Raw genomic sequence first — 14,575 nt, forward strand, 5'->3', positions numbered from 1 at the left:
AGCGCGATTGCGTCATCGCGTTAGCCGGTGGACGCGTGACGTCACTCGTGCCCGTGAAGCCGTTAGAGGCTCGGAGGACAGAGAACATGGCGGAGTTGGAGGAATTCGGTGAGAGAGAGAGAGAGAGAGAGGAAATCTAGCCCATGGATTCCTGTTAAATCTGAGCGGTGGGAATGTGCAGCTTATTACCCCAGGGAATGGCTTGAGGCGAATTGGGTGGATTTAAGGGAAAGTTGGATAAATTCTGGCAGGGTGAGATGAACTTTGGTGGGAGGAGGCTCCTGTGGAGCACACACATGTAGGCGGAGCAGTAGAGCTGAATGACCGGTTTCAGTGCTGCCAACATGATGCGGTTACAATGCTGTGTTTACCGTAGGTGGCTCGACCTATGACTCTTGACATTGGCATTCTGCGGAATCATCATTTTGCTAACCATAACTTTCATTTATGCAGCAACTTTTAATGTTAGAAATGTCCAAAAGTGCCTTGCAGATCGTGGTGAGGAAATCTTGATGCTGAGCTGGGTTGATAAAGTTTTGAGAATCTTTTGAAAGAAAGGGAAGCTAATGAAGACAGTAGCTGCTGTTTTGATGATGCTGCTTTCCAAAACAGTTCCTCTGACATGTCCTCCTTCCTTCCTTCTTCCTTTTCCGCCCACAGTGATTGACAGGACCCTCAACCGTGTCTGGCCCATCTCCCGTGCATCTGCCCTCACACCTTCCTCTCCCTCCCAGAACCATGATAGGGTCCCCCTTGTCCTCACTTATCACCGCCTCCACATTCAGAGGATCATCTTCCTCCAATTCCAGCATGATGCCACCACCAAATACGTCTTCCCTTCACCCCCCCGGTGGCTTTCCGCAGGGATTGTTCCCTCCAGGACACCCTGGTCCACTCCTTCATCACCCCTACACCTCAACCCCCTCCCATGCAACCGCAGAAGGTGCAACACTTGCCCCTTTACTTCCCACCTCCTCACCATCCAAGGGCCCAAACACTTCTTTCAAGTGAAGCAGCGTTTCACTTGCACTTCCTTCAATTTAGTCTACTGCATTCGCTGCTCCCAATGCGGTCTCCTGTACATTGGAGAGACCAAACACAGACTGGGTGACCGCTTTGCGGTACACCTTTGGTCTGTCCGCAAACACGACCCAGACCTCTCTGTCGCTTGCCATTTCAACACACCATCCTGCTCTCATGCCCACTTGTCCGTCCTTGGACTGCTGCAATGTTCCAGTGAAGCTCAATGCAAACTGGAAGAACAGCACCTCATCTTCTGACTAGGCACTTTACAGCCTTCCAGACTTAATATTGAGTTCAGCAACTTCAGATCATGAACTTTATTCTCCATCCCCACCCCCTTTCCGATCCCCCTTTTTCCAATAATTTATAATTTAAAAAAATATATATTTTTCTTTTCCCACCTATTTTTAAATTTATCTATTTTATCTCCACCTTTTAGCCCGTTTCGATCCCTTTCCCCCACCCCCACTAGGGCCATCTACAACTAGCCTGTCCTGTTTGCTACCCTTAATGTCACCGTTAGCACATTCCTTAGATAATATCACCACCTTCAACACCCCTTTCTCCTTTTGTCTATGACATTTTTGGCAATCTCTTCTTTGCCTGCACCTTTCACTGGCCCCCTATCCAGCTCTACCTGTCCCACCCCCCTTAAACAGCTTATAGGTCATCTAATTTCTCTATTTCCTTAGTTCTGATGAAGAGTCATTTGGACTCAAAACGTTGACTGTACGTTTCCTCTGCAGATGCTGTCAGACCTGCTGAGTTTTTCCAGGTGTTTTTGTTTTTGTTTCAGATTTCCAGCATCCGCAGTATTTTGCTTTTATTATAGTAGCTTTTTGTCCTCTGTTCACCACAAACTATAGCCATTGATCTGAATCAGCCCTCAATTCCACCTTCCATGACATTTTTTGTTCATCGCTGATGGGGGTTGATTTTGTCCACTTCCTGAATGCCCTGAGGTAGCGATCCTTCTTAAACACCTGAAATCCTTTTGGTGAAGGACTCCCAAGCTTTTGACCTAATGACAATGAATGAATTGCAATTCATGTTCTTGTTGGCCTGGTAAATGGAGGATATTCGATTGTATCATAACTCAGAAGAACTTTACCAGCTGGATAAGCCTTCCCAATGTGCCTACCTCTCTGGCAGAAGAAGGATGTTTTGAGTGAGGTGCAATTAATGGAAATAACAGTCCACATGGAATTGGTGGCACAGTATTTGGGCTTGTTCACACTGGATTTATGTTGCAGCCCTAGACAGTTGAGCTCAGTAGGAAATTTTGGTATGAAATTCCTGTTGATATTGAAACTGGTGAAAATTTTGGCATAATTTCTGCATAAGGGAAATTCTGGCCCAAATGCAGGTCTGTTTTCTCTATCTAAATATGCAGAGCATAGTACTGTAATATACCAAGCAATAAACACATCCCATCTTAATGATGATCGGTTTAGTTGCGGAAAGTTGATTTTATAAATGTTGGAAAAAAAACTGGGAAAGATTCTCAGATAAGTAAGGACAGAAGAATGGGAATAAGTGGAAGGCTAATTCCAGAGCCAAATGAGACAAAACCTATACTGTAAAAATCTCTCTTGTGATGTCTTTCAGTGGCTGAACTTTTAGTGGATGAATAATGATATTGTGTGTTTGTAAAGTGACTCGTCATTGCACACACATCAAAGTGCCCCGGTTTTGATGTGGTTAAAATTGCTAATTATTTATTCTGTTTTTGTTTCAGTGTTGTAATTAATCAGAATAAAGAAGTTTGTGTGTATCTTTCTGTAGCTGTGAATTAAATGTCAGAAAATGAAGCAGATTAAATCTGAAATCATGTGGACTGTCTTTATCCTGGCTTCCTGCACCTCAGTGCAAGCAGCAGAGTATGTAGATGTGGCCAAACATGCAATCAAACTACACAGAGGGAGAGGAGCAGCAATCACAAAGGGGACACAATGGATCATGGGCAATTGTAAGAAGTTGTCTGGTATGCTTCGCCAGAAGAATGTGGTTCTCAACAAACTGAAGAAAGCAATTGAAGCCGTTGGATTGGACTCGAGACTGTCAGTGGAAGAAAAGATCTTCCAGGTACATACCTTTGAGATCTTCCAGAAGGAACTGAATGAGAGTGAGAAATCAGTCTTCCAGGCAGTCCATGGGCTTGAAAGAGTTCTTCAGGGAGATTACAAAGATATTGTGAACATGAGAGAAAGCAGCAAGCAACGTCTGGAAGCCTTAAGAGAAGCTGCTATAAAGGTCAGATTTTTAACCTTGTTAGATATCGTACCTTTCATAAGAACTTTGGCTTTACTGTATTCTCATTTACCTGATTCTCATTGTGCAGCCAGCCACCAATGCACATTGCAAATGTTTAAAAAAACTTACAAGAAGTAGTGATTGGAAATGAATACATTTCTCCTGAAGAATATTGCTCTTCCTTCATCTGATGAAGTTACGCTGATGAGTCCCCAGTGGTCCAGGTTTAGGCTGTAGGCTTGAGCCTCCCCACTCCCTCAGAGCTCCTCCTCCAGCCAGTTTGACGTCCAGGAGATGGTGTGCTCAACTCTTGCCTTTGCAAGAGTTACTCATTATTACTCATTTTGCTGACCAGCCACCCATCCTAGCTAGTCAAAGGTACAATGATACCCTGTGCGACTATGGCAGTTGGCACAGCCTCTCTTGACTTTTCAGCCACCTTTAACATTAACAAGCCACCTTGCACCAATGTATCTCCTCTCTTGCTCAGTTTAGCAGGACTGCCCTCATTTGGTTCCTCTCACACCTATCTAGTCATAGCCAGAGCAACTTTAGCAACGGCTTCTGTTCCCACCTCTGCATCATTAACTGTGGAATTCCAAAGGGGCCTCCTGTTTCTCATCTAGATGCTGCTCGTAATCTTGTTTGAAGACATGCACTAAGGTTCCTAACATATGCTAATGCCACCCGGCTCCATATCCACCTCTTCCCTCCCACTTCCCACCTTTGTATTGTCATACTGCATATCCAACACTTCATCTTGGATGAGCTGGAATTTTCTCCCATTAAACGTTGGGATGATTGCTCACTGCTGCAGCTTCTCTAATCACATGTTCCCTCTCATCAATCCAGGCCTGGAATCTGGTTGGAGGGGCAGGAGGGAGGGAACCTGTAATTGGAGGAGCTGGAGAGCGAGCATGGGAGAGAGGAGAATTAAAAGCAAAAAAAAAAAACTTTTCCCGGAGCTGGAGAAAGAAAATGACAATTCTCTTCAGAGTTGAACCTCAGAAATTGGGAGAAAATTGATAGCTGACACTTTTCCTTTCTTTGGAATTATTTATTATTTACAATTCTTTTGGAGTAGTGGAGTTTTTATTGGGAGGGGGCTGTTTCTGGCAGTTGCTGGGGAGGATGCATTGAGATGTCTTAATTATTTCTAAACAAACAGTCCCCTCTCCCTACCCTGTCCCCTCTCCCAATTACAACAGCCCATCTATTGAAACTAATCTTGACTTTCGGCATAGTTTTGCTTCAGCCACGAATCCTGAAACTAAATTTTGCAGCCTTACACTCTGTATAAAGGAGTTTCTTCTGCCATTTATTTTCTTAAATTTAATCTTGTATGTATGGCACTTCAACAAGTACTATGTGCTGTGCCCCATCCTTTCCCCATCTCCCCATAGCATTTCCAATCCCTCTCTCCCTCCCCAACTCCAACCCCTGTCTACAGCCTGGTGCTAAATTTCTGCTCCCATTAAGCAGCCTTGCTGCTTAATGTCTCCCTGGCCGTGAGGCAGAATTATTTAAATGAGGCTTTGTGATTAAGATTTACAGAGCCATCATGTTCCTGGCCTCACTGACTTCCTAGCACGCTACCAGCCTCCCCTGCACCTTCTGCTTGCCCCCACTAATGCAGGGGCTGTTATTTCAGTGAGGAATGGTCAATCAATGAAACGGTATTCATTCATTTAAAGGATCTTTGCAATTTTTCTTTGCTATCCAACTTCTTAAATCTTCAGAGAGTGGTCTTGTCCTGCTGCAGTAGTAGAGCCAACAAGGGAGAGGAATGATTGGTAAGTAGTGGGTAAGGTCGGGTAAGTATTTATTACTTTTATCGCTTATAGTTTAAGGTCTTCTTGTGGTCTACGGTTTGTATATTCTGTAGTAACGAGGATCAGGAAAGAAGGGCTCTAGAGTAATTGATTTAAAAGGTTTAATTTAAAGGGTTAAGTCATGGCAGGAAAGCTCAAAGCCGTGGTGTGTTCCTCGTGCTTCATGTGGGAAGCCAGGAACATTTCCAGTGCCCGGGACCAGCATGTGTGCAGGAAATGTGTCCAGCTGGAGCTCCTGGAAGCTCGGGTTTCAGAGCTGGAATGGCGGCTGGGGACACTGTGGAGCATCCGCAGGTCTGAGAGCATCGTGGATAGTATGTTTAGAGAGGTGGTCACACCGCAGCTGAAGGGACTTGAGGAAGGAAGAGAATGGGTGACCACCAAGCAGTCTAAGGGAAACAGGCAGGTAGTTCAGGAGTCCCTTGGGGTCCCGCTCGCAAATCAGTATTCCATTTTGGAGGCTGATGAGGGCACTGGTTCCTCCAGGGAGTGCAGACAAGTCAAGCTTCTGGCACCACAAGCAGCCTGTCTGTACAGGAGGGGAGGAAGAGAGGAAGAGCAATAGTAATAGGGGAATCTATAGTCAGGAGAACAGATGGGCGCTACTGTGGGTGTCAGCGTGACTCCAGGATGGTATGTTGCCTCCCTGGTGCCAGGGTCTGGGTTGTCACTTGAACGGCTGCAGGGCACCCTGAAGGGGGAGGGTGATAAGGCAGAGGTCATGATACATGTTGGTACCAATGACATAGGTAGAAAGAGGGATAAGGTCTTGCATCAAGAATTCAGGGAGTTAGGCAGTAGACTAAAAAGCAGGACCTCTTGGATTGTAATCTCTGGATTACTCCCAGTGTCACGTGCTAGTGAGCACAGAAATAGGAGAATAGAACAGATGGCTTAAGAGTTGGTGCAGGAGGGAGGGTTTTATACTCCTGGATCACTGGGACCATTTCTGTGGAAGGTGTGACCTGTACAAGTGGGACAGTCTACATCTGAACCAGAGTGGGACTAACATCCTTGCGGGCGAGTTTGCTGGTGCTGTTGGGAGGAGTTTAAACTAATTTGGCGGGGGGAGGGGACACAATGTTAGCAGAATAGGGACACATCATAATACTGTAAAACAATCAAGTCAGAGGGAGTACAGCTGCATTAAGTTTCAAGGGAGTAAGGCAAGGTTGGATGGCCTCTACTTTAATGCCAGGAGTATTACAAGTAAAACGGATGAGTTAAGGGTGAGGATTGACATGTGGAATTGTAAAAATCAGCCATCACAGAGACGTGGTTGAGAAAAGGGCAGGATTGGCAGCTCAACCTTCCGGGATATAGAATCTTCAGGGGAGGGGGTAAAAGAGGAGGAGGCATTGCATTGCATTATTAGTTAAGGAGTCAGTTTCTGCAGTAAGGAGAGATGATATCTTGGAGGGGGCATCGAATTAAGCTTTGTGGGTAGAGTTTAGGATTAAAAAAGGGGTAGCCACATTGTTAGGTGTTTACTAAAGACCCCCAGATAGTCAGCAGGAAGTTGAGGAGCAAATATGTGCACAATTTGCGGAGGTGTGTAAAAACAATAACAATAAGGTAATTATATTAGGTGATTTCAACTTTCCCAACATTAATTGGAATAGACATAATGTTAAGAGCTTAGATGGAGTGGATTTCTTGAAATGTGTACAGGAGAACTTTTAAGGTCAATATGTAGAGGGTCCAACAAGGGACGGCGCAGTGCTGGACCTAATTCTGGGGTATAAAGGCGGATAGGTGGCTGAGGTGCGGGAGCATTTTAGTGATAGCGACCACAATATGGTACAATTTAAGATTGTTATGGACAAAGAAATAGACAAGTTGCAAAAAAATGTTTTGGATTGGGGGAGAGTGGATTTTAGTAAAATAAGGCAGGATCTGGCTAAGGTAGACTGGGAACAGCTTCATGTGGGGAAATCTACAGAAAAGCAGTAGGGAGTGTTCAGAAAGGAAATGGGGATGATACTGGCTCAACATGTTCCCTCTCGAGTGATAGGAAGGAGTAAAAAGCACAAAGAACCATGGATGACCAGAGATATTCAGGATACAATGAGAAGGAAAAGAGAGGCTTTTAGCAGGTACAAGGGAAGCAAATCAGTGGAGGCATTAGTGGAGTACAGAAAGTGCAGGATGGAGCTTAAGAAAGCAATTTGGAGAGCAAAGAGGGGATATGAAAAAGCTCTGGCTGGTAAAAGTAGGGAAAATCCCAAGATATTCTACAAGTATGTCAATGGGAAGAGGATAACCAGGGAGAGAGTAGGGCCCATTAGGGACCAAGGGGGCAATCTGTGGGTGGAGCCAGAGGACATCGGTAGAGTGTTGAACGAATACTTCACATCTGTCTTCACCCAAGAGAATGAAAATGAAGATATGGAACTCAGGGAGAGAGACTGCGAGGTTCTTGAGCAAATTGATATAGGGAGTGACAAGGTATTGAAGGCAGGCTTAAGAGTGGACATATCTCCAGGTCTGGATGGTTTGTGTCCCAGACTGCTGAGGGAGGAAGGGAGGAGATCGCAGGGGCTCTGACCCAAATTTTTAATTCCTCTCTGTCCATGGGGGAGCTGCTGTGGGACTGGAGAACAGCTAATGTGGTTCCACTATTTAAGAAGGGTTGTAGGGATAAGCCAGGGAACTATAGGCCAGTGAGTCTCATGTCAGTGGTAGGGAAACTGTTGGAGAAAATTCTGAAGGAGAGAACTTATCTCCATTGGAGAGGCAAGGATCAGAGATAGTCAGCATGGCTTTGTCAGAGGGAGGTCATGCTTAACAAATTTGATTGAATTTTTTGAGGAGGTGACCAGGTGTGTAGATGAGGGTAGTGCAGTTGATGTAGTTTATATGGATTTCAGCAAAGCCTTTGACAAGCTCCCACATGGGGGACTTATAAAGAAGGCAAATGCACATGGGATACAGGGTAATTTGATAAGGTGGATTCAAAATTAGTTTAATTGTAGGAGACAGAGGGTGGTGACAAGCAGGCTGCTTTAGTGACTGGAAGCCAGTGTCCAGTGGCGTACCACAGGGATCTGTGCTGGGTCCCCTATTATTCGCCGTTTATATAAACAACATAGATGACTATGTAGGGGGTAGGATTAGTAAGTTTGCAGATGACACAAAAATTGGCTGGGTGGTTAACAGTGAGGTCGAGTGTCTTGGGCTACAGGAAGATATAGATGGGATGGTCAAGTGGGGAGGTAAGTGGCAGATGGAATTTAACTCTGAAAAGTGTGAGGCGATACACTTTGGAAGGAGTAATTTGACAAGGAAGCATTCAATGAACGGCATGACACTAAGAAGTTCTGAGGAACAAAGGGACTTTGGCGTGTGTGTCCATAGATTTCTGAAGGCGGAAGGGCATGTTAGTGGGGTGGTGAAAGAGGCATATGAGACACTTGTTTTTATCAATCGAGGCACAGACTACAAAAGTAGGGAGGTCATGTTGGAGTTGTATAGAACCTTGGTGAGGCCACAGCTGGAGTACTGTGTGCAGTTCTGGTCACCACGTTATAGGAAGGATGTGATTGCACTGGAGGGGGTGCAGAGGACATTCACCAGGGTGTTGCCTGGGGTGAAACATTTAAGTTATGAAGAGAGGTTGGATAGACTTGGGTTGTTTTTGTTGGAGCAGAGAAGACTGAGGGGCGACCTGATCGAGTTGTACAAGATTATGAGGGGCATGGACAGGGTGGATAGGGAGCAGCTGTTCCCCTTAGTTGAAGGGTCAGTCACGAGGGGCATAAGTTCAAGGTGAGGGGCAGGAGGTTTAGAGGGGATGTGAGGAAAAACTTGTTTACCCGGAGGGTGGTGACAGTCTGGAATGTGCTGCCTGGGTGGGTGGTGGAGGCGGGTTGCCTCACATCCTTTAAAAAGTACCTGGATGAGCACTGGCACATCATAACATTCAAGACTATGGGCCAAGTGGTGGTAAATGGGATTAGATAGGTAGGTCAGGTGTTTCTCACATGTCGGTGCAGACTCAGTGGGCCGAAGGGCCTCTTCTGCACTGAGATTCAGTAAATAAGCAAGAATTTGTTCAGGCAATAGCTTTTTAGGACACAGTATCTGAGGTATTTGAGCCATGATGTGTTGAGCATAGCAGTCTTGGGGTGAACAGGTTGACCTTGAGGCTATGGCTCTTGAAACACACTCTGCAGTGGGCTTTTCCTCAAACCTGTTCTAAACTAACTAACGTAGATCGTTCGCACTGGTCAGTCACCAACTTCATTATTGTCGTATCGTGAAACTAGGAAGATAATAGAACTAGATTGACTGAGGCCTTCTTCATCGAACAATGCTTATTTTTCTATTCATGTGTAAAAATAGAAAAAAAATTTGCAAATCAAAAACAGAAAATATGGAAATACACAGCAGACCAGTCAGCATTTGTGGACTGGCTAATGTTTTGGATGTTTATTCTTAATCACTGGTTCTGACAAAAGGTTATACTCTAAGAAGTTTTTTATATAGTTGCCTGGCTGACCTGCTTTGCACTTCCAGTATTTCCTGTTTTCTGCTTAAGATGAAAGCTGTTCTCAATTAGGACATTTCTGTAACTTCCAGTTACAGTTTTGTGGGATTTTTCCAATTCAGACTAGAAGGAAACATTCATTGCTGTGCAAAATCTCCAGCGATATGCAGTTTGTAATACTGCCTACCCTTGATACCTTGTTGAAGTGTAGTATCCCCTGAAATCCAAGACACTGAAAGTATCACTGCCAGTTGTGAGGTACTAAAAGGGTTGGCGATTTGAGGGGCAGGAGAAAGTAAACAATTTCCGATATTGCTGCTCTCTTTAACCTACAGGAAGAAAAAGAATATGTGGAGTTAGTGGCTGCAGAGAAACACCAAGCTGAGGCACTGAAAAATATGCAGCATGCAAACAGAAGCTTGTCAATACTTGATGAAATTCTTGAAGATGTGCGGAAGGCTGCTGACCGTTTGGAGGAGGAGATTGATGACCATGTGTTCGACAGCAACAAATTGGTGAGTTGTTGAATAAAGACATAATAAAAGAGGGAGGAGCTGGAGCAGGCCAGTTGGGCTCTTGGGCCTGCTCCACCATTCAGTACAATAATGGCTGATCTTCTACCTCATGTTCACCTTTCTGCACTGTCTATCGTCGGCTGTCCCTCAATTCAAGGATGGCTACCCAGGGTTATCTGTTTTTGCCAGGGGTCTTTGTGACTGATCAGGCCGATTCTCGACCCACAGATCTTTGGGCACATGGATTATGGGATCCAGAGTGCAGAATTTGCTTCATTTTCTTTCCTTCTCTGCCCCTGCTTTGCCTCACAATTAAGCTGTTGGGACTCGAATAGTGATGGAGCTTGGTGGACAAGTTGTCGCCATTTTGAATGATTGGTAACAAGCTCCACCCAGTCATTAATGTCAATGCTGCTACACTTCCAGGAAAGTTTTTTTTTATTTGTGCATGGGATGTGGGCATCGCTGGCTAGGCCAGCATTCATTGCCCGTCCCTAATTGCCCTTGAGAAGGTGGTGGTGAAATGCCTACTTGAACCACTGTGGTCTAAATGTTGTAGGTATACCCACAGTGCTGTTAGGGAAGGAGTTCCAGGATTTTGACCCAGTGACGGTGAAGGAACGGGGATATAGTTCCAAGTCATGATGATGAGTGACTTGGAGGGGAACTTCAGGCAGTGGTGTTCCCATCGGTCTGTTGCCTTTGTCCTTCCAGGTGGCAGTGGAAGGTGCTGCCTAAGGAGGCTTGGTGAATTCCTGCAGAGCATCTTGTAAATGGTGCACACTGCTGCTACTATGCATTGGTGGTGGAGGGAGTGAATGGCACCCCATCCACAGATAGTCAAAAGCGGCTGCTTTGTCCTGGATGGTGTCATACTTCTTGAGTGAAGCTGCACTCATCCAGGCAAGTGGAGAATATTCCATCATACTGCTGACTTGTGCCATGTAGATGGTAGACAGGCTTTGGGGAGTCAGGAGGTGAGTCACTTGTCGTGGGATTCTTAGCCTCTGACCTGCTCTAGTAGCCACAGTGTTTATATGGCTAGTCCAGTTCAGTTTCTGATCAATAGTAGCCCCCAGGATGTTGGTATTGGGAGATTCAGTGGTGGTAATGCCATTGAATATCAAGGGGCGATGGTTAGATTCTCTCTTGTTGAAGATGGTCATTGCCTGACATGTGTGGCATGATTATTACTTGCCACTTGTTAGCCCAAGCCTGGATATTGTCCAGGTCTTGCTCCATTTGGATGTGGGCTACTTCAGTATCTGAGTAGTTGCAAATGGTGCTGAACATTGTGTAATCATCAGCGAACATCCCCACTTACCCATCTTGTGATGGAGGGAAGGGCATATTTGAAGTAGCTGAAGATGGTTGGTCCAAGGACACTACCTTGAGGAATTTCTACAGTGATGTCCTGGAGCTGAGATGACTGACCTCCAACAACCACAATGATCTTCCTACGTGCTAGGTGTGACTCCAACCAGCGGAGAGTTTTCCCCCTGATTCCCATTGGCTCCAGTTTTGCTAGGGCTCCTTGATGCCACACTTGGTCAAATGCTGCTTTGATGTCAAAGGCAGTCACTCTCACCTCACCTCGGGAGTTCAGTTCTTTTGCCTATGCTTGAACCAAGGCTGTAATGAGATTAAGAGCTGAGGGGCCTGCTCAAACCTAAACTGAGTGAGCAAGTTATTGCTAAGCACGTGCTGCTTGATAGTACTGTTGATGATTCCTTCCATCACTTTCCTGATGATGGAGAGTAGACTGGTGGGGCAGTAATTGGCCTGGTTGGATTTGTCCTGCTTTTTGTATAAAGGACATAACTGGACAATTTTCCAAATTGCTGGGTAGATGCCAGTGAGTTATAGCTGTACTGGAACAGCTTGACTAGGGCCGCAGCAAGTTCTGGAGTGCAAGCCTCCAGTACTATTGCCAGAATATTGTCAGGGTGAAGACTGGCATCTGTGATGTTGGAGACCTCCAGAGAAGACCCCCAGAGTGTCCCCTTCAGAGTGTCTTTGAAGTGTTTTCTTTGTCCTCTGGAGCATTAGCCATTTGAGTGTTGAGAAAACAGGACCTGTCAGCCATGCAGACAGAGTGGCCAGTCCATTGATGTGTGTGCCAGGCAGATCAAATCCACGAGGAAAACTTGATCACACTATCACAACAGTTTTGCAATTTGTACTTATTTTGAGGTACGTGCCCCGAATTCAGATGTAATAAGTCCACAAAGGCTTTAAAGATTTTTAAAAAACCTAAATTAAAATACTTATTAACTAAAGAAATTTCAAACACGTACATAGGATTACAAATTACTACTATAACAACTCCTAAAATTCCTAATTAACCTGACTCCTAATTGCACCCCTTTGAAGGTAACAGTCCAGAAATAGATTTTAGATTTTAAACAGATGCAGCAAATTAACACAATACCCTCTGGACAGTACAATTCAAAGTGGCTTTCTCCAGCTTCAGTTTCTGTAGACAGCAGGTTTATGCACAAATCCAGAGGCTTTATGAAGGCTGTTTCACACACTCCTGTTAGATCTTACAATGCCTTCCCCTGACACACAGACTCATTCTCCTTTATGTATGTTTCTCCCCTTTTAATATGTAAATTCCATTGTTTCCATATGCCTTTGGAACTGTATCTCCCTCATAACAAAATCTTTCATATTGTCACTCTATATTGCCAGTAACCCTTGAGAAAAATAAACACGTTCCTTAGCCTGCTTGTCTGCTTATTTGTAAACAGAATGAGATCCCATTGCAAAGAAAATCCCCTTCACCTATCTAAAAATGAAATTCCCGTTACACCTTACATGCTAAGATCTCAATCATGTTTACTCATTAGCATATTTAAGATGCTTCTACACCTTTTGATAACCAACTTACAGTCTGCTTGGCTACAAAATGTAATTAATCACAGACCTATTTACCCCTCTAAACCTACTTTACAATAGATCAGGAAAATGTTATGAAAATGATTACACTCATGACACAATTGAAGTTGATTTTACAGGACTTTTGCCTGATGTTTGTGGAGCTGGCATTAACTAGCTTTTGCTCAGTGGCCCTCCCATTGAATCTAGAGGATGCGGGAGGCATTGCTGGTGGAATTTCTCTAGCCCTCTTATGTGTCACTGATACACAGCCCAGCTCTCACTGCAGTACAGGAGTGTGGTGACAGCAGCTGCTCTGTACACTAGGTTTTTATTGACTTGTGGAGGTCTTTGTTGTCAAATGCTCACTGCTGTAGTTTATAGAAGGCTGAACTGGTGCTGCTGATCTGGTGTTGGATCTCCTCGTCAATAGTGGCCTTTTGGGAGAGGTGGCTCCCAAGGAACGAGAATGCTCAATGTAGAGTCTACTTCAATATATATGGGAGTGGAATGTTTTGATGACCAGGTGAGGGTTGATATACGAGTTTTGTTTTGGCAACATTCAAGGACAGACTAAGTTTCTTGTGTGCAGAAATGAAGAGATCATGAGTCCCTTGCAAATTTGGTGCAGAGTGGGCAATGACACTGCACTCTCCCCATATCCCGTGATTCCTTTGGTATCCAAAAATTCATTGACCTCTGTCTTGAATATACTGAATGAGCATCTACAGCTTTCTGGAGTAGAGAATTCCAAAAGTTCAGTCCTTTAAATGAAGAAATTTCTCCACGTCTCAGTGCCAAATGGCTGACCCCTCATACTGATACTTTGACTCCTCATTCCTGGATGTCTTGAAAAAAATCAGGAAAGTGGAACACTCTGGTATCTCTGTCTCTGATAGCAGATAGAAATTTGGTTGATTGTGTTTCTCACAATTAGGGTGAGGCAACTTAGCTCCAAAGGTGACTGTGCACTCTGTGCTGAATGCACTTTCTGGTTCTGATGTTTCAATGGAGAATTTGATACGCTGTACTGCGAAATTGATTTTCCACTTAGCTACAATGCTAGGGAAACATATCAACTCGACGGCAAGGCTCTGGGACAAGCTAAGACCTTTAACTAAAAGCTTCAATGAAGACATTAAAAAGCACAAACATAAATTCATTCGATCCATTCAAATGTTAGTGTGAGATACATAACTTTTAGTTCTCACTTTGTATATTTAATGAGAAGAAAGGCAGATGAGGGAAATATTTTCCAAACCAGTTTGTCAGAATTAGGGAGTTTATTGCAGTTAGGGAGAACAAGATGGGCAGAACCTGTAATAAACAGGGAGAATGGAGTTTAGAACGGAAGTAAATTGACAGAGTGACAGAAAACTGATCGCAGGGAATGCACACAAATGGAGGGTATATGCTGGACACTATTCTACCTAGAAGTGAGCCTTCTGCTGAGTGCTGGCATTCCTGTTCCTGATTCAGGTGAAGGCTTTGGACCCCACTCGAGACAGTACCGACCAGTTATGGTATTTAGATAAAGTCACCATGGGCACAGTCAGTATTCTTGTCTTGGCCACAAGAATTGG

General features: G+C 44.5%; 1 protein-coding gene across 2 annotated transcripts in view; it reads left to right on the forward strand.

The window, feature by feature from the left end:
• The first annotated feature begins 20 nt into the window (after positions 1–20).
• The window catches only part of tmco3 (transmembrane and coiled-coil domains 3), a 70,289-nt gene continuing 55,734 nt past the window's right edge, over positions 21–14,575 (forward strand). For both annotated transcript variants that reach the window (XM_041211562.1, XM_041211564.1), the window contains exons 1-3: positions 21–108; positions 2,762–3,276; positions 9,933–10,112. In XM_041211562.1, the coding sequence (XP_041067496.1) occupies positions 2,830–3,276; positions 9,933–10,112 (627 nt within the window). In that variant the 5' untranslated portion in view covers positions 21–108; positions 2,762–2,829. The remainder of the gene's footprint in view (positions 109–2,761; positions 3,277–9,932; positions 10,113–14,575) is intronic.

Source organism: Carcharodon carcharias, chromosome 18 (genome assembly GCF_017639515.1).
Source record: "Carcharodon carcharias isolate sCarCar2 chromosome 18, sCarCar2.pri, whole genome shotgun sequence".
Lineage (NCBI taxonomy): Eukaryota > Metazoa > Chordata > Chondrichthyes > Lamniformes > Lamnidae > Carcharodon > Carcharodon carcharias.